This window comes from Falco peregrinus, chromosome 13, assembly GCF_023634155.1.
Source record: "Falco peregrinus isolate bFalPer1 chromosome 13, bFalPer1.pri, whole genome shotgun sequence".
Classification (NCBI taxonomy): domain Eukaryota; kingdom Metazoa; phylum Chordata; class Aves; order Falconiformes; family Falconidae; genus Falco; species Falco peregrinus.
In genome coordinates, this window is record NC_073733.1 from 21,708,991 (window position 1) to 21,727,174 (window position 18,184).

The following is an 18,184-nucleotide window of genomic DNA, read 5'->3' on the forward strand; positions in this document are numbered from 1 at the left end:
AAGCTCTCAGCTTTTATATGGCCTTATATAAAAAAAACCCAATAACTCATGATGAAATTAGTAACTCAAGGGAATGCAGAGCTTAGCTGAAGTGTGGTAAATAAGACCTCAACCCCTACACTGAATGGTAAGGATAAAAATGGAACTCTGAATACTTTCCATTCAGTGAATAGTGCTCATTTTTCTCTTGAATGGAGCAGAAATCCTGTGGAAAAAAACTGCTATACAATCATGAGAAAGCCATTTGTAATTCATTACTCTGTTCTATATTTGATTCTGATTAATGTTTTCTTTTCCTTTTCACATGATTTTTCTTTTATTCCCATTTATAGTCCTTTTTCATATTTTCTTCTAAACAGAACACAGTGTCAGCAAAATTGATTATAAGGAACTTTCCAACCTAACATGTTACAGCGCCTTCACAATTAGGCACAGAAAGCTCAGTCATTCAGTGATTTCACTTACTCTAAAAAAAAAAAAAAAAAAGAGAGAAAAGAAAAAAATCGTTGGGCAATTTTGATTGCAGTATTTGTCTCATGTCCTCTGTCAGCAGTGCCCACTTCCTGCGTTTTGTTGGCTATAAACTTATGGGTGCACTGCAGATGGAGAACTACACCATGGTTTTTCCATGCAGTGATTGTAGTCTCCAGCATTCTTAGAACACAGCCCTGTCTGCCTGATGTTCTATTAGGAAAGAGGGTGGTCTGGATGGAATTGTGGACCACCTGACCGGCCACAACAATACAGCCAGCAACTCTCATCTTGGACATTTAGGTTTAAATCATACTCTGACAATTTATGATAAGCTGCTTAGGAAGTATACCATTCATAACCAAGAACTCCTGACAAACACCTGTCTGCACACCATTAAGTTTTCAGCTCACTATAGAACATGACATTTTTGAAGTAGATCACACTTTTTCTGTCCTCCACCAGTCTACACCCCTGTCCTAGATCTAGAGCCATCACTGAATGGGAAACACTTGCAGTGCCAAGTCCCACTTGTTATGCTCCATCATCTCCAAGGAAAATACATCCTATCTATGTTCACATTCTCGTCAGCACCGGTAGTGAACTTTCCTGTAAGCAGCCCAGCAGAAATACATTACATTTCTGGACAGAAAGGAAAGCTCTACAGAGATCCAGACTGCTAGTATGCAGGATGTGGTAGTCCTAATGCAAGTTGAAAGCACTGACAGATTTACAGCATATATACACTGGCTGTAAATGATACCGACCTGGTGTTTCCTGGATATCCCTGAAATAACCCAGAAATCAAACCAAGAGGGGAAACTGGGCCACAGAGGGAACACGTCTGGCCGTTGGGATGCAGCAGCACAGCAAGTAAATTATATCTGTCTTCAGGATATACATACTGGGCTAAGCATCTGATGCCATGGAATTAAATGACATGTGGTTTATGTTGTTGTAATGTTCTTTGTTGACTTTAACAGTCTAAGAATAAAGTAAACTTATGTAGTCATACAACCCCCCCATGTTATTAAAAGACATCATTCTCAAATTAGTATGTATACCTCAAAGTAATTATGCTGTTGTTACTCTGACAGGATTTTATGCAAGCCCAAGAAACATACCTTCCACTAATCATTTGCAAAACATATTAATGATACTTATTTAATTTTATTTGTATATGTATGTATTTGGGGATTACTTTGGTACATTCCAAAACCTGCAAAAAGGCTATCAAAAGGACTGTAACTTTTCTTTAGCTGCTCATATCATTACCAGTTACACATGAAGCCGTAGATAAAACAGGTTTAAATTTAAAAAAAAATAAATCCCTTCATTAGATGTTAATTAAACCACTTTCAGAAATCTGATTCAGCTTACCAAAAAAATAATACATTGCATGAAAATACATTTTGATTTCTCGATAAATTAAAAAAAGAAATCACCCTAAAAACCTGAAACTTGTATTCTGTATTCTAACAGTTAAAAATTAAACTGCTTTGCTACTTACCAAACCCTCACTGGGCATAATGCTGGTGAGATGAACTACCTCAAGATGTGCTGACTGTGACACCAGAGAATCAGATGAGAGCGAAATGATGTGGTCACAAATCCCAGACAAGGTTTTACACTACAAAGAAAAAAAGTCAATATAATTCCTCATATTAAACTGAAGCTACTAGCAAAGAAGTTCTTATTCTGAGAACTAACTGAGAATAAACTGATCATTTTGCTTCTTAGCATTATAAATGCTGCAGGCATATGAAAGTCAAGAACAAGAGGTTAAGGGAACAGAAAATATCCATAAATGTCAAGAAAAGTACATGCATGTACAGTTATTCTGACCAAAAGATTTTACTGTGCACTGAGAACATCTGTATATACAAACTATCTTCCACACTCCAACTACATGACTTTTTTTTAAAAAAAAAACAAACACAACACCTGATGAACTTATCTGTCATTATAATGTATCATTATAAATACAATGGAATATGTAAATACGTACAAATAAATGTCTTGTACATGGACTTAATGATCTATTTTGGCTCCCAAATAATGGGCACAACCCTACCAACAATGATAATTAGGTGAATTCTGCATTATACAATTTAGGAAACTTTTCCTTTGTTAAAAATCGCACTGGCAGGAAAATGCCTTAGTTAATTTATTTCCTGAAGTAAAATTCTTATGCATTTTTGAACACATCCTTTAACTGATATTCTAAATCTCTACAACTATGCAATAATTTTATGTTATCCTGCCTCCCAGCTAAAGATCTCTTAATACCAGTCCACACAAACACCTTCAAAGCAGGAACCCATTGCATAGATGGTATCAGTGATGCTGACAGATTAAACCCATCCATCAAAGACAAACAGTAAGTCTATGGATCAGAAAGGATCTGCACTCTCAGAGAATCTTCATGAGTAAAGATTTATTGCCAAGTTTGCATGTGTTGCTTAAAGCGTTCCTTCGAAAAGACTATGCCTAAAAATATTTGAACCTAATCTGAAAGCATTCATTTAGATGAATTTCAGAATGGTCTTCCTGTCAAAGTTGTATGCATCTATTTTCCTTTGGGGACTATACTCTCATTTGCCCTAATTATAGCAAATTCTAGTGAAATCCCTTAAGGGAAGTTTTATTTCAGGCTTTTGCAAAAGCATGAAGATTTCTAATATCTCATTTGATCCTACACTTATAAGTTAAACAAATAAAGTTGTCTTAAAGAATAAATTTATTATTTATTATTATTTATTATGACTGAATTTATAGATTATATTTCCATTCACTGTATAAAAGTACAGCTCTGGAGTACTGGAAGTGGCATTTGTATTTTGTATCAGCGGCAAGATGCAAAGCATCCCACTCAGGTAGGCATAACTGCATCTAAAGGTCACCATTATCAGAAATATTTCTAGCAGTTTCAGCTTTGGGCCAGAACCCCTAAACAAAACTTTAGGACCTGTCTTCTCACACCAGAGGTATAGAAACTGGCTTGCTCAAAAAACATGCTGTACTGCTGTTCTACATATGAACTGGTGGCTGACCCTGTCTCTGAGTATATGCTTTCACCCAGCTTTTCAATTACTGTCATCTCAAAATATTACTATGATTTCAAACTAAAGCCCTCTCTTATGCCCTAACGTTCCAGATCACAGGTGCAGATTAGATGCAGACTAAACCCCAGAAACAACACTTTCTACTTTCTGATGTAATGTTTTAACTTTATAGCTGTCACATGGAAATACTTTTCCTGTAAATAAACTTTAGAACAAAGTAAACACAAAATTTGTCAAATTCACAGTTAAAATCCTTAAGATCTCTCCATGATTCACAAAGCTACCTAAAATCTATGTAGGATTTTAGCATGAGGAAAACAGTCAAGAAAAATGATAGTAAAATAATTAAAAATATTAGTATGCTGTAAAAGTATTTCAGCAGATACAAGAGAGACCTGACACCAGTTGTAAATAATGCAAAGGCTCAGACAGTATAAATGGGAGCAACTGAGCAGAATATATGAATAATAGCACAGGGTCAGGAAGTAATGGTTGTTATGGCACTATCAACATGAGCTAAAGTATTTTTGGCATTAAAAAAACCAGAAAGGAACTAAATCTTGTGTACTAGTTCCAAAACCACAGAAAGCAAAGTTCACACTCTCCAGATGGCGCAATACTACTGCACTTGAGAAAATCTTGAACAAAAATGGGTTCTTCCAAAAGTTGAGTACCTGTTGCAGAAGAACTTTACATACAGTTTTACAGGCCATCCAACACCTAAACCCATTTATTACATTTCTTTCAATGGGCTATGACAAGAACAGAATCTCTAGAAAACCACTAAGTCTTGAACAATCCATGCAAACTTATACGTCACAAGAAGTATTTTACTATGGCAACCACTGCGGGGTCAGTCCAGTGAATGGAAGTTACTAATCTGTTTTTTACTGTTGAAAGAAAGAACATCTAGCAGGTTGTAATTTTTAATTATCATAGGTGCACTCTCTTAGTCTAGAGAACTGATGCAGCCCTGCTAAAGCACATTTTGCTGAGCAGATAGAAAAAAAAAAGAAACCTGACTCCCAGACATGCAGTTTAAGTGATCCTGAAGACCACTCCTCCATAATTTACCTTTTCCATAATACCTCAGTTGCAGAGTATACATAGTCTAATCATATGGCTAGTGAGGGAATGGCAACAGTGCACCAGCAATCACATCACCTGAACACATGCTGCCCTGGCGTGGAGCTCTTCTAAATAACTCCACACCTCAGTGAACCTCTTCAGTAACCAATGAAAAAAGTCAATCATGGATTATAGTTTTTGAAATCTGTCTTTACTTCTAAGTATATCTTTCTTAATATCTTTCAGAAATAAGACAAAACACCATGTGGTGTTTGAGAGTTATAGAGTCTATCTCTTACAAATGTGAAATTCTTCTTTAAAGCATCACAATTTCTTATTTTTAGAAATAAAGGGACCGTAAAAAATGAACAATTTACAAAGTTTATTCTTGAATACAGTGTCCTTCGAGTAAATTTTTTTTTTTGTTAATATGCTGTGAGAAAGGTGGTGATTCTCACTTCACCCACAGTTACAATGATAAACGGGTTGATTCTCAGAGCCTGGAAGCTCTGAATCAGGTGGTTTCATGTGATTTTTCTTAGGCTAAGGTGAGTTCTACTGCCTTGGGATCTAGGTACCTTAAGGTTCATCATGTTTTCACTGCTGAGCCTATGGAATACCTAAAAATGGAAACTTTTCTCTCCTCTCATCTATTCTTCTAGGTTTCCATTCAGAAAAGGTAGAGAAGTCAAAAATAACATTCCTGCTGAAGATATAGTTCTAGAAGTCATATGTGGTTATAATTGTGGGTTAAAAAGATGCGTATATATGTATGTGTGTATGTATATATATACACACACACACACACACACTGAAAATCCAAGAAGATTTCAGGTGCTTTTAAAAGTTCTTTTCAGAATCAGGTTTGCAACAGTAAGCCTTTTTCTAAACGTCACTGCATGCTTTCTGAATTTAGCAGCACATCAATGTTTTATGACAAATTTTAATCCCCGCTGGAAGCAGAGTGTGTGTAAAAGGCTTTAAAAAAAAAAATTCAGGCACTTGGTTAGAGCTTATCAAAAGCTTATCTGAACTTGTAAATCCTTTGAGATTTTCTTTTCACCGTAGGCTTTAACTCTATCTCAGTGTTAGTACAAGTTTTCAGTGCCAGTATCAGGAAAATACAAAGTATTTGAACTCAAAGGCCAATATCTAATCAATAACTTTGTGTAAGGTTCTGCAATTCCCCTTTGTCATTAGAATTTTTGAGTGCTGAAGGCACAAAGTGCGCAGTCTGACAACCAGTGAAGCTAATAATGCACCAGGTCTGATGGATCCATTGCTGGAATTCAATACCAACAATCCTAGTAAGAATACCACACTAGTAAGAGGTCCGTGAAGCTTCTAAAACAATGTAAGAACAATAATTATGTATTTTTAATTAACTGTAGGTATAACAGAGAGCATTACTGCACGGAACTGTGTGAGAAGAGTGAGAGGGAGTATCACACCCTGCCTGCTAAAATAAACAGGTGTAAGTTAGGGAGTACCAGAAGAAAGCCAATTCTTAAGCCTTACATTTGAAAAAGTTCCAATTGAGGAAAGAATAAAAAGGCTTGGTAGGAATTGTTCTTAAGTGAACGACACCACATTTCAAAAGCCTCCAACATTCGGAGAAACTGGAAACAACGCCTTTGGTGAAAAAATTATTAGTAGTATTGCTTGGGTATTGTCTCTCCATTTCGTTATGTTGATGCAAAAAAAAGATATTTTTGAGTGTTAAATCTAGGGTACTGGGGCAGTCATTACACTGGCTGGTAGGAGTCATAACTAACTTGTACCATTTCAGGGGGTCACAAAATATGTAAGCTGATGTCTTTATTGCTGGTCTTGAAAAGAATTTTTAGCTTTTTAAGTATTTGATCTTAATTATGAAAAATTTAACTTTCAGCAACTTATATCATTCATCGGAAGTTGTGTCAAATAGTAAGAAACTTTATATTCCTATTGTAGATTTAATTTTTTTTTAAATCATTTAAGTGGATGGGGTAGGATTAGAGAATACCAAAGCAGAATAATTAGATTACTTACCACATGAAGAATTTTGTTTTCTGTTTCATAGACTGTACAATCCTGTGGGAAAATGAAACAAAAACAATTAATGCACATTATTTTAAATTTCCTAATAAGAAATAAAAGAAGGCTGTATGCTGATAACTATCTCTTACAGAGGTTCCTGTAAAGACAAGTGATCTCTTGAGTTTTGTCTTGACCAAAAGGTTGCTTTACAATTTCAGGAAACAACTACTCTCGTGGCTGGTTAACCTCAGGGATCTATTTTTCCTTTGAAAGCCCTGAAACTTGTGTTCAATATTAGCAACAATATAATAGCCACAATAGTGAGGAAAAAAGTAACTGAGTATAATTAATCTGGCATGTCAGAATTTCAATGATGTGCAGAGCGAGAGATACACTGCCAAGCCTCAAATCAAGTAATATGTTTATTACCTGTTCCACAAGCTGTGAGGGGTGCAGACAGTTGTGTCAGACCTAGCACTAGGTAGGTTGTGTTACTATAAAGCATAGGAAGGGAAAGTAAACAGAAAATATTTTTACAACAGGAGCAGTGCTAAAGATGCTAAACATGGTGTGTCCACACTGTCAGTTTGGTTTGCTCCATCTTTTGCTTCAAGATGGTTGCTGATTGTCTACACCATCCACAAGGGACAAGAAACAACAGTGGTCCCATCTCTTGGAAAAAGCCCCATAGCTGCTCTAGCTTTGGACTTTGGAAGGCACAAGCCACACCAAAAAGGGACAAGATAGGACATGGGCTTGCTCATGCTGAGCACTGGTCCAGGGATAACCAGGGGGTTTCACTGCCTTAAGATTTCCCAAAGAACAACTTCATCCCAGCTTTCCATTATACAACGTTGCTATTAATCAATTTAAAGCAGGCCTGAAACACAATATTCCTGATCAACTTCTTAATTTGCTGAAGACTTTTAACTTCTAAAGCAGTCATTTTCCTATTTTGGCTATCATTTTAAGAATAATAAATCTTATCACTTCATAACTTGAAGTCATTACTCTCTCAATCTGTGTTTTGATTTAGTGATATTACAGTGGCTAAAATACTACTTTTCCTTCATAAAACAAAGCATACAATTCCTAAGAGATCTACTGCTTCTTCTGCTTTTTAATGTGTTGAGAATTTCCTCAGTAAAATCCCCTCTCTAAAGCACCAGACAGGAGTGGCAAGGCAGTATTTAACCCCTTCCTACAGGAGAGGGCCCAAGTGCACTGGGCCAGCTCTACCTACCCTTCCCCAGCCAGGCCGCACTACAAATCACCACTGGGCTCTCCGGCTATATTTTACTAAAATACAAAATTAAAAGGAAAGTACAGAAAAGTCAAGTTTGCCAGACAGAGTAGAGATTAGGGTCCCTGGATACTTTGGTCACCCTCTGCCAAGGCCTCAGCCCCCACAGCAGGGCTCCACGCTCCCCCCAGCTCTAGAACCTTCCGCCCCTCCCCTGAGGCAGCCCACCACACTCCTACGCGGTGAGCACCAGCCTGCGACACCTGCCTGTCATAAAGGGGTGCTTTGCTGTGACAAAATCTGAGGAGAAGCTGTTCCTGGGGTATCCAGCACCTGTCCGCACTCAGGGAGCGGGGGAGGCTGTGGCTGGCGGCAGGGCCAGCGCCCGGTGAGGGGGCAGCGAAGGGGCCGCCATAACACACACCCGGCCAGGCAGCACCCTGCTCAGCGTGCGCGACTTCTCTACACCATATTGGAACTGATCATTTACATCTCAGTGAATTAAGAGCCAATAAAGAAAAGTTACGTTGGGAAATGGTAAAATACTTCTCAAAATACTATGTCACATTGGAAAAAGCTTTCTACAAAGCAAGAGAAGGATGTAAGGATTTCAGGACATATTTTTAAGGATAGGGATATGACAAGTAAAAAAACCCAACCAACCCATCTTTCTTACTTGTCTTTTTCCTTGAATAACTTTTCAAGTAAAACTTGAATTGCTGATATACCTAAAAGATCCCCCCAATTAATTTAAGATTCACTGTAGTTCTTAAGATTTCCTCCTTGGATCTTAGTATGTTAGCAGTAACAGTTAATTGCTTTAAACTTCCCATGAAATAATTCCAACATCCTCCCTCCGTTTACTCTAGAAGAAGATCAGCTATATGATCAGCTTAGGCTGTGGTACTCTATATGAGAAATAGCAGCTAACTGGCAGATCTCTGCTCCTCTTGTCCAGGAGCTCAGACCCTCAGCGATATCCCACCCGCTGCGGCCAGGCACAGCTCTAGAACCTTCTTTCTTGGGTGCTGCTCTGAGGACCCCGTCCCTCAGCCCACCTGAGGCTGCAGAGCAGCTCCAGCCCACCTGAGCCTCTCAGCCCTGGGCACAGGGAACCCTGGCACCCTCAGGGCTAAGGGTCATGCTCAGTTTGGAGGATTGGCACTTTTGTAGAGAAACCGATTTCTAAGTGAATACACTTTAGAGAATATTGCTACAGAATAAGAAAGACCACCACGAGTGCCAAGGAACACAGAGAAGAATTTATATTAGCATTTCATGGTCAAGCATCCCTTTGATGTTTCTTCTGTATTCATACTGTTATTTTCTATAGCACAAAAAAAGAATTCAATTAGTCAGTTTGGCTGGTAATGCCCAAGGCAGTTTTTCCTACAAGTTTTACACACTTCAAACAGCACATCCACCATCTCCTTTTAACCCTCCAAGTACCAAGAGAACAAAATGATCACAGCAGGGCTTACAGCTTGACTTCAGAGAGAATGCTCATTTCTAAATTACTCCTTTAATTTCTGTTCTAAAATACAGTATAAGCTTCATTCTGAACAAACCTAATTACTTCAGGTCAAAGAACAGAAGACTTATGTATAGTAAAACTCAAATTTTACTGTTTTGTAGAGCAGAATTAATGTTAGCTACACTTATGTCGTGCATTCAAGATTACATTAGCATTAAAAATGTTAATGGCTTTGGGATTCCTTCCAAGATAGATGCATAGACTATTTTTATAAATACATCAGGCTAGTTTAACTGAGAGGTTAAAAGCACTTGCAATATTATACTAAAACATTAAGATATGTAGGTCACAATATTCTTCTGATTTATTTTTCTCTGATAAATAGCAATGCACTAGGGATCTCATTAAAAAAAAATCTTCCAAGACTAACATGTTTATATTTTTGATCTATTTTTCTTAGAAAATAAAGAATAGTTATAGTGATAATCTTTCTACATCCTCCATAAGCAAGATGACGTTAAAAATGTTTTTTCTTACAGTTTAAAAAACTTTAAAAAATTAGTAGCTGCATTCCATCTCCCCTCTGTAAAATGGTAAAATACAGGGATTGCAAAAACAGTCACAGCAGCAGTATTGCATACAAGCCAGCTTCTGCTCTATCCAGAACATCCTGCCTTTCAAAGGTACAGTACACCTTTGTAACTCTATTAAACAGCATTCTTTTGAATATTCATAAAGAGAAAAGGTCAGTAGGACTTGTGCTCACCCACACTATATTTGTAATTTTAGTTTCTAATTCCCAAAGGAAAAAAATGCAAGTACTACTGAAATTTGCAGATACCATAAAAAATGTTTTATGACAAGTCTTGGGGACAGTTAACTAACACATAAAAATACCAATACATATAAAATATTTAGTTCATTAACTTAGTACAATAAAACAGCATGAGTTGAGTCAACTACTGAAAAGAAACAGAGACCCTGTAAAGGAGCAGCTTGGAAGAGAAGTTAAGACTTTGTGATGTTTGCCAGTTGAATGCCATTTCCCAATATAACACTGCAGTAAAGATCTACTGCAATCTTTGAATTGTGGATATGAAAAAATGATATTTAAAAATATATTGCTTGCATACATAAAACCAAACATACCCTTCTGGAATTCACACATTAAAAAAAAATGAGATTGCTCTGAAATAAGGCCAGTATACAACAGTAAATACACTAAAGTAACTTTTACTTGGTTTAATTAAGGTAAAAGCTTGATCACAATCTATATTTAGAAAACAGTGAACAGATGTTTGATAACAAAATGTTCTTTAGCAAATGCAAGCAAAGTAAGATTGAGGGACTGAAAGCTGCAGTCTGCAAAGTTCAAACTGAAAATAACACCCATGTTTTTAATGGCACTTGCTGAATCACAGAATAATTCAGGTGGAAGGGACCTCTAGAGGTTACCTAGTCCACCCACCCACCCAGAGGAAGGCTAATTTAGAAGTTATACCAAGTACAGGAATCTACTAAGAAACAACAGTTTCTATCAGTTGCAGTACCAATGAGATAGTTTCAAAAAACACATGCTTCACCCTAAACATAAAGTATTTGACTAAAAATTAGGGTCAAAATCTGTGATATAGTCTCTGAATTTATCTCAGCAAGGTTAATTAAACAATAATAAAGGGGAGAACAAAAAAAATATGTTTGGCTTCTGTTGGAAAATAATCAGCTTAAGTTGTGCTGACATACTTTGGTAAGACACAAACTTTTTGTTTAGACAATGTTTGTTCATGCAGTTTAATGTACATATCAAAAGTGTCTATCACAGGTTTAAAATTCTTTGACATTCAGGAAAAAAAAGTCAGAAAACCAGCTTCTAGTAGAATTAGTGAAGTCTTTCTACTAAATGAAAAATTAACCAATGGCTACATTTTATGAACAAAATTCCAAACCTGTTCTTCCCCAGTTATTCTAGTTATCTTTCCCCCAGGGTAGCCTTGGCACTAAAACATGACCAAATCCAAATCCCAAATCCAAATTCATTTAAGGTAGTCTGATGGATTCATTTTCAGAGCAAAAAGGAGAGCTAGTCTACCTTAAAGCTAGAGCTATACTTCGAAATGAAGTGAGGAAGATCAAACATTTCAATACCCTGTTCTAACATGCTTTTTTTTGCACATTATCATCAATACATTTTGATGGGACATTGCACCTCAAAATCGGATGTTTCTGCAGCTTTCTGCATAACACTGTTCTTTTATAGTTTCCCTACTTATTTTAGTAAAGGTGAGATCATGAGGGATAAGAAAATTGAGTAGAATAAAGTGCATTCAGAAGCATAAATGGACATAAAAACTCCTCTAAAACAAAAGGATAGAAGATCAGTGTTCTTGTAACCAGCATGAGAAGATACTGTTTACAGATTAACAAGTGACTGCTTATTTGTTGAGACATTTACATGGTATGTAAAGAATAACACCTGATATTGCAGTTCATGTCTGGTTTAAATTTTGAATGAAGTTCTCATCTTCACACTCATACAAAGAATATGACCTAAAACCTAAAAAACCTACTTTCTGGTTAGATATAAGAGTATGTCACTCAGATACATACATCATAGCAAGGAGATTCATAAGCTGTGTCAATATTAAACTAAGTTTACATAGTAATGCCCCCTATTTAGAAGGAAGTTCACCTCAGGGGGCAGCTGTAAGTTATGCACATATAGCATGTTAATTTTGCACAAAAGAAATCTTCAGGTTGAAGCCATTCCTCACTCAATGTGCCAAATGCATAGCCTTGACTGCTGCTTTCACACTGACTGAATTAGATATCTAAAGTTTATATAATTTGTAAAACAAGGAGTATCAGAAAAGATCTGAGATCTAGGTTTTTATTAGCTACATCTTTCAATTCATATTTTATCCTACAGTTAAGACTGCAATTCTGGTTTAGGTAAGACATTTCTGCTTTCACACATTAAGATCAATTTTCCTCAGATATAGTTAGTAACAGGAACACCGTCTGCCTATGAATGATTTTATCAGCTCTTTCTGGTGACAAGTTCAATATACTGTAAAAAGATCTTAATAGATGACTATCAAACAACCCAGATCTGACAATAAGATAAGAAAAAGACAAAATTTTATTTGTAACAGTCCTGAAGAACTAACTAAACATTCTTCATCCTGGAATATCTTGGAGTTTATGATAAAAAATAGATTTGTTTTTAAGTTGTCAAAAGGAGGACAACTTATGAAGTGGAGTTGAAAAATTGGAGGGTAAAAAAGAACCAAAGTATTGCTGGCATAGTAGAACAGAATTTCAACTGCCAGAAGCAGTGAAATGAACAACAAAAATGGAGACAGCAATTCAAAATTATACTATTTTCACCTAGACCACAGGAAAAAATAAAACTCAAACAAATATCAGCTGAAGGGCGGAATCAAAATCCAAACTTGTTATACTGTAGAGTTCATTTTGCTTAGTCTGTAAATCAAAAATAGCCTAGTGCTATACACACCTTGTAAGAGAAAGCTTAATAAAGACACATGAATAATTAAATGCCTACATAGGAATTTTTAAACCAAGAAAAGAGAAAAAAGGTCTTTGTTTTACACTGCAGAAATGCATAAAGGACAAAGTTTCTAAAAGGAATAAAGCTGAATATTATAAATTAAGGATAATAGTGTAAAATACAAAGACTGATAGTTATCATCCTTAGTTCTTTTTTTCCAAGAACTAAAATGAAATTGAGCGGGGCAGGGGGCAGGCGAAGTTTGCTATTACTCCAGGAAGCCTTTCAAATTAGATGAGGTCTATGATCGGTCTACTGCGAGGTTACCTGGAAAACTGTGCCAGCATAGGACAGAAGCAGGCAGTGGTGCCCTGTATATTGGAGACAGCCAATTTAAGGTGCTTACGAACTACAGCTTTAGCTAAGCTTTCATCTTGCCTTCCCTCCCACAACACTTTTATCTTTCTCTTTTGCTTCATTCCAAGGCAGCCCTGCCTGCTCTCTAACCTCTCCACACATTCCCATAGCACTGTTTTGTCTCGTCAATATTTTCCTCCACTCACAGGTGAGGGAGCTCACTGTGGTTCTAAAAAGTATTTCCACTCAATCTTTCTGTACCTTTGTGTATCCTCTTGTCTTATGTCAGGGGCAGACTGTCAGAGACTATATTAATTTTATGTTCCTGTGGACTGTACTATATTACAATTAATTAATGAATAACAGTGATGATAATACTACCATCTTTTTTTCCATATGCGGTTTGTTTAATGTTATGAATATTTCATGTTAATCATTAAACAACTTTCATGAAACTGGCTATCCTTTAAGTGAAGAAGCAACACTACAAGTTGCATTTGTATGTATTGTAAAAACTTGTCCCTGAAAGATTTTTGATCATTTATATTTTAATCTGTAATAATACACTGTTAGCAGTAGTTAAACTGTTTCCCACTGTGGCTTTGTTCTCTTAACACTTGCATGGTGATAGAGAACCTGACATGAATTTGTCTACTCAAAATCAAAGTGGATTATTTTAAACTTCACACTGCCCTTCAAAGTATCCAGGCACGTGAAGATAACCAAAGTCCAAAAATCTTCCCATCACTCCCAGAGAAAGAGAATATGCAAAGAACATAGAGGTAATGCTAAAATAATTTTTCTGGTGAAGTAAAAGTTTAGTAATGTTTTCCTATTACAATTTTTAAGCAACAGTATGAAGAGGACTCAGAGTGGAAGATAAACACTCCTACCTGTTGCACAATGGTTGTTAGTTCCAGGCACAGTTGAACAATATTGTTTTTCAACAGTGAGTATTCTGTCACACTGACAAATGGAGACCTGTGACAAAGGAAGGGCAGGTTTATACAGCATTAAGGATTATAACCCCTGTTTACAGTATAAGCCGATATATGTAATACAGAGTTCAGTTCTACACCACAGAAGTGTGAAAAACCTAATCATGATGATCTCCAGCAGCAAGTTACACAGCTTTTGTGACATACACCTTTGAAACAAGAAACAAAACAGGCAGGAAGGTTGTAAACTACTTTTTGGCCAGAACATCAGAAATTATCATTCTTGTGGAAAGCAAAAATAAGAGCTTCCAAATAATTGCAAATAATCCAGATTTCCTTTGTACAGCTCACTAAAAAGAGAATATTTATAGTAGGACATCACTCTTCAGCAGCCATTAGCACCTTAATTCAGAGAGCAAAGTAATGCTTACTTAATCACTAACAGCTTCCTGCACACTTGGATTTTCTTCAGGCGCTCCAAATTCTAGCTGAATCTGACCCCATTTGAATTTTTAAGAGCTGACAAGGTCATAGCCTGAGAGAGTATGACTGCTGGCATTAGGTTAGGAAGATGTCACCAGGATTATACAAAGCCTGTAAAGGAGGGTGATTAACTTTCACTGTGATTTCCAAAGTGCCTTTTATATATTCAAGAGCATTCAGATTCAAGATAAAGCTATCCATTGCTGTAACTCCAAAGAAAGAGAAACATAAATGATCTGGTGTTATTTTATGTTTTGGTTTCATTTTTTCTGCAATCAAAATTATAACTGCATTTATTCAGAGAAATATTTTTAATCACATTCTCAATTCACATATAAAAGAAACCAGTGCTTGATTGTTGAGTGTTAACCAACACCACAACTGTACCTAACACATCAGTCTTACTCGATAAAAACTCTAATTTAATTTTCAGACTAAGCAAGTACTATAATTTATTTTGAATATTCTTAATTGATTTGCTCAACTCCAGCATTTTTGTGTTTTTTTGATGGCTGAAGGACAGTTCAAACTCCAAAATCTTTTCTTTCTTTCCCTTCTTCTGAAATTACTGATGACGTTGCTACTTGTGTCAGTGAGATGTCAACTTGGAATAGCACAGAAGTACTAATTCCACACAAAATACTTAGACTGAAAGAATCTGAAAAAATAACTAGATAAAACTTTAACAGCCTCCTGACAGAAAAGGGTATCACATTTTTGCCTCAAATATTTGAGAAAGTTGCAAAATAGAATTCAGAGTTAGAATTTCAGAACTGCCACTGTAATATTAGAATAGAAGAGTGCAAGAGAAAAAGAAAGAACAAAAACAAGACAACCCAAAGAATTATTCTCATGCATAAAGGATCAAGGAATAGCAAATTACCTGTCCAGCCAGGCTAGTAAGTTCTTGGCAGCACCAATCAGGTCAACTACAGAGGTAAGAAAATCATTTGGCAGTCGTCTGGAGGCCCTGCCATCATAATGGCCACTCCTCCTTCTACCCGTTATAAAGTTCTGAAGATTTTTGGCTGAAGCATTCAGCTTGTGAGACAGAGTTCTCAGGTTTTCGGTCTCCAAACCATAATTCTAAGGGGAAAGAAGAAGATACACAATTAAGTGAAATAGTGTCTCATCAGCTACACGAATATAACTGTGAGGTTAAACATGAACGGTATTGGTCAAAAGGGCAGGGTAGTTATGGAAGCCTGGTGCCAGGCTAAGCAACAGACTACTTCAGTACGTGCAAGACACATCCATCCTGTTGGCACGACCACTTCTAATGTCATCAATGGTCACAATTCTGGAGTCCCTAAACCCATTGGTCCAACGAAGTCACTGAGGGGAAGGTAAAAAGAACCCCCGTATGCTGAGTCTCATGATGTTTCCCAATTTCAAGTGAAGATGAGTCAGTCCACTATCCCCTACTGCTACAGTTCAGTGTTAACCATTCGGTGTATTTGTTACCTCTGAGAGCACGTCTTTAGCAGTCCCACTGCACTGGCTCTCATTCAGATTTGTGTAAGTCCCTCTAGTAACCTGTAATAACTCAGACTTAGCAGAGCTTCCCTTTTACTCATGCTGTGAATAAGGTATGAGATCTTACATGGCCTTGGTGATAGGCTTTTACAGGAAAATTCCTCCCTGAACCCTGCTGTTGGTGAGCAGCTCTCCCACATGCAATGTGATATGCGAACAGTCAGATCAGGTCAGAGCAAAGACATGGTACTCCTGTCTCCAGCAGCTGCATAGGGAAGGATCTGAGGAAAAAGCAGGCATATAGTAACAGCTGTTGGTGGTTCAGATACTTCAGTCAGTGACAGTGTCTTCATATTTAACAGCTCTTAATGGATTTTCTTCTGTTTTAATTCTGTTGGGGGTGGGGGGAGGTGTTGAATCTAAGTAAAGTTTTCCATACACAAGTCCCCTTTCCTCTTTTTCTGCATTCCCTCACCCTCTGTTCTTTTATCATCAAGCCAATTCCGTGCTTAGACCCAGATAACAAACACAAAGATATCTCAGCTCGAATACATTAAATAATTCACTCAAATTCACATAGAAAGTCTCAGACACACTGAACTGAACCCAGAGTTCCTGCTGCCACAACAGGATGTAGCACATGAAAGAATTTAATAAACATTTAAACAAAATTAGCTTTCAGAGTTTGAATTAATTGCCCACTATTTGTTTCAGCCATGCATATTTTACAGAGAATGACTGATCTTGAATATCACATTATTTTTTTTACCTAAACTTCTTCCTCAAAACAGAAAATAGAGAACTGTGAAAAATACACAGTCTTCATGGATGTCAATATGGATATTTGTGTTAGAAATGATAATTTCCAACACCAAGAAAAAAAAAAAAAAAAGCACTGACCAATAGTAAGCTTCTGAGTTGGGCTTGTATCTAAGTCAAACAAAATACAAACGACTGTTTGGTAAAGTTGTTTGGACCAGTTACAGCTGGTACTTGGGAATATGCCTTCTCTGCCAGCCATTTTCCTTCTCAAAGTTCACTCTGAAAAATAAATCCAGCCACCTGCCTGCAGCCTGGAGGGCAACCTACAAGAAATGGAAACACTTTGCTTTCTTACTTAGCTCACTGCAAAGAATTCAGATTTAAAAATAATTTTAAATAATAGGGACAGAATTAATTTGTTGTATACATATCATGCCTAAGGCATCACAAAAAGTCAGTCAGGTTTGGAAGCATCCAGTTTAAGACTGAATGTTGAAACAAACAAAAGTTACACTGGTTTAGCTACAGATGAGAAAAATTCTCTTCATCTTTTTTTCCAGAACAAATACTGTACAGTTAACAACAGCACCACTAAAGTCAGTCATTCTATTTTGGAAAAGTTTAAAGTTAAAAAGCAAGTTGTATTTGGTATTAGTATGCCACCTGGTTAATATTTGCAGCTAAACTTTTTTTTTGTTTTTTCTTCTTTTTTTTTTTCCCCTCTTATTAAAGCACTGAAGGAATTCCCTCCTCTGCTCTATTTTTCTCTCAACTTCTACTTGTGCCAAGACGATGACCAAGTGGACACGTTGGGGTGCTTTTACCAGCTAGCAACCAGCTAGGCAGGGCTTAGTTTCCCCTCAGAAAGATTTTGATTTTGCACACTCACCAACACATTACAAGGGTGGGAAAAGAATGGTTAATAATAAACCTTCAAAGTATCACCTCATCCTAATTTTCTGCACCACAGCTAACCTCATGTCAGCTGCACACATTCCTCCCTCCACCCCCGCCTCCTGTGCAGTCCGTTTACCAGGCTGAAGCTCTGGTGTCACGAAGCTGCATGAGCCCCACCATGGCAGTACATTAGAAAACTACTGAAGGACTGTGGCCCCTTTCGGGCTTGCCTAGCCAGCAACCAAGGTGAGGGGATAGAGAAGAGATTGTTCCAGAAAAGAAAAGAGCCAGCAGGTGGGTACACACACAAATTTAGACTGCATCGATTATGATTCAGCAAATGTGCTTGAAAACCCAGATGGAAGAGTTGCAGTTTGTGATAAGGTGGGTAGCCCTGTTCTGTATATGTGATACTGCAAG

The 18,184-nt window shown here is 37.0% G+C and overlaps 1 protein-coding gene across 1 annotated transcript in view; it reads right to left on the bottom strand.

The window, feature by feature from the left end:
• LOC101924220 (connector enhancer of kinase suppressor of ras 2-like) overlaps positions 1-18,184 on the bottom strand; it is a 213,117-nt gene that overhangs the window by 101,782 nt on the left and 93,151 nt on the right. The window contains exons 4-7 of the mRNA XM_055818168.1: positions 15,513-15,715; positions 14,102-14,189; positions 6,636-6,677; positions 1,982-2,101 (exon numbers count right to left, since the gene is read on the bottom strand). Coding sequence (XP_055674143.1) covers positions 1,982-2,101; positions 6,636-6,677; positions 14,102-14,189; positions 15,513-15,715 — 453 coding nt within the window. The remainder of the gene's footprint in view (positions 1-1,981; positions 2,102-6,635; positions 6,678-14,101; positions 14,190-15,512; positions 15,716-18,184) is intronic.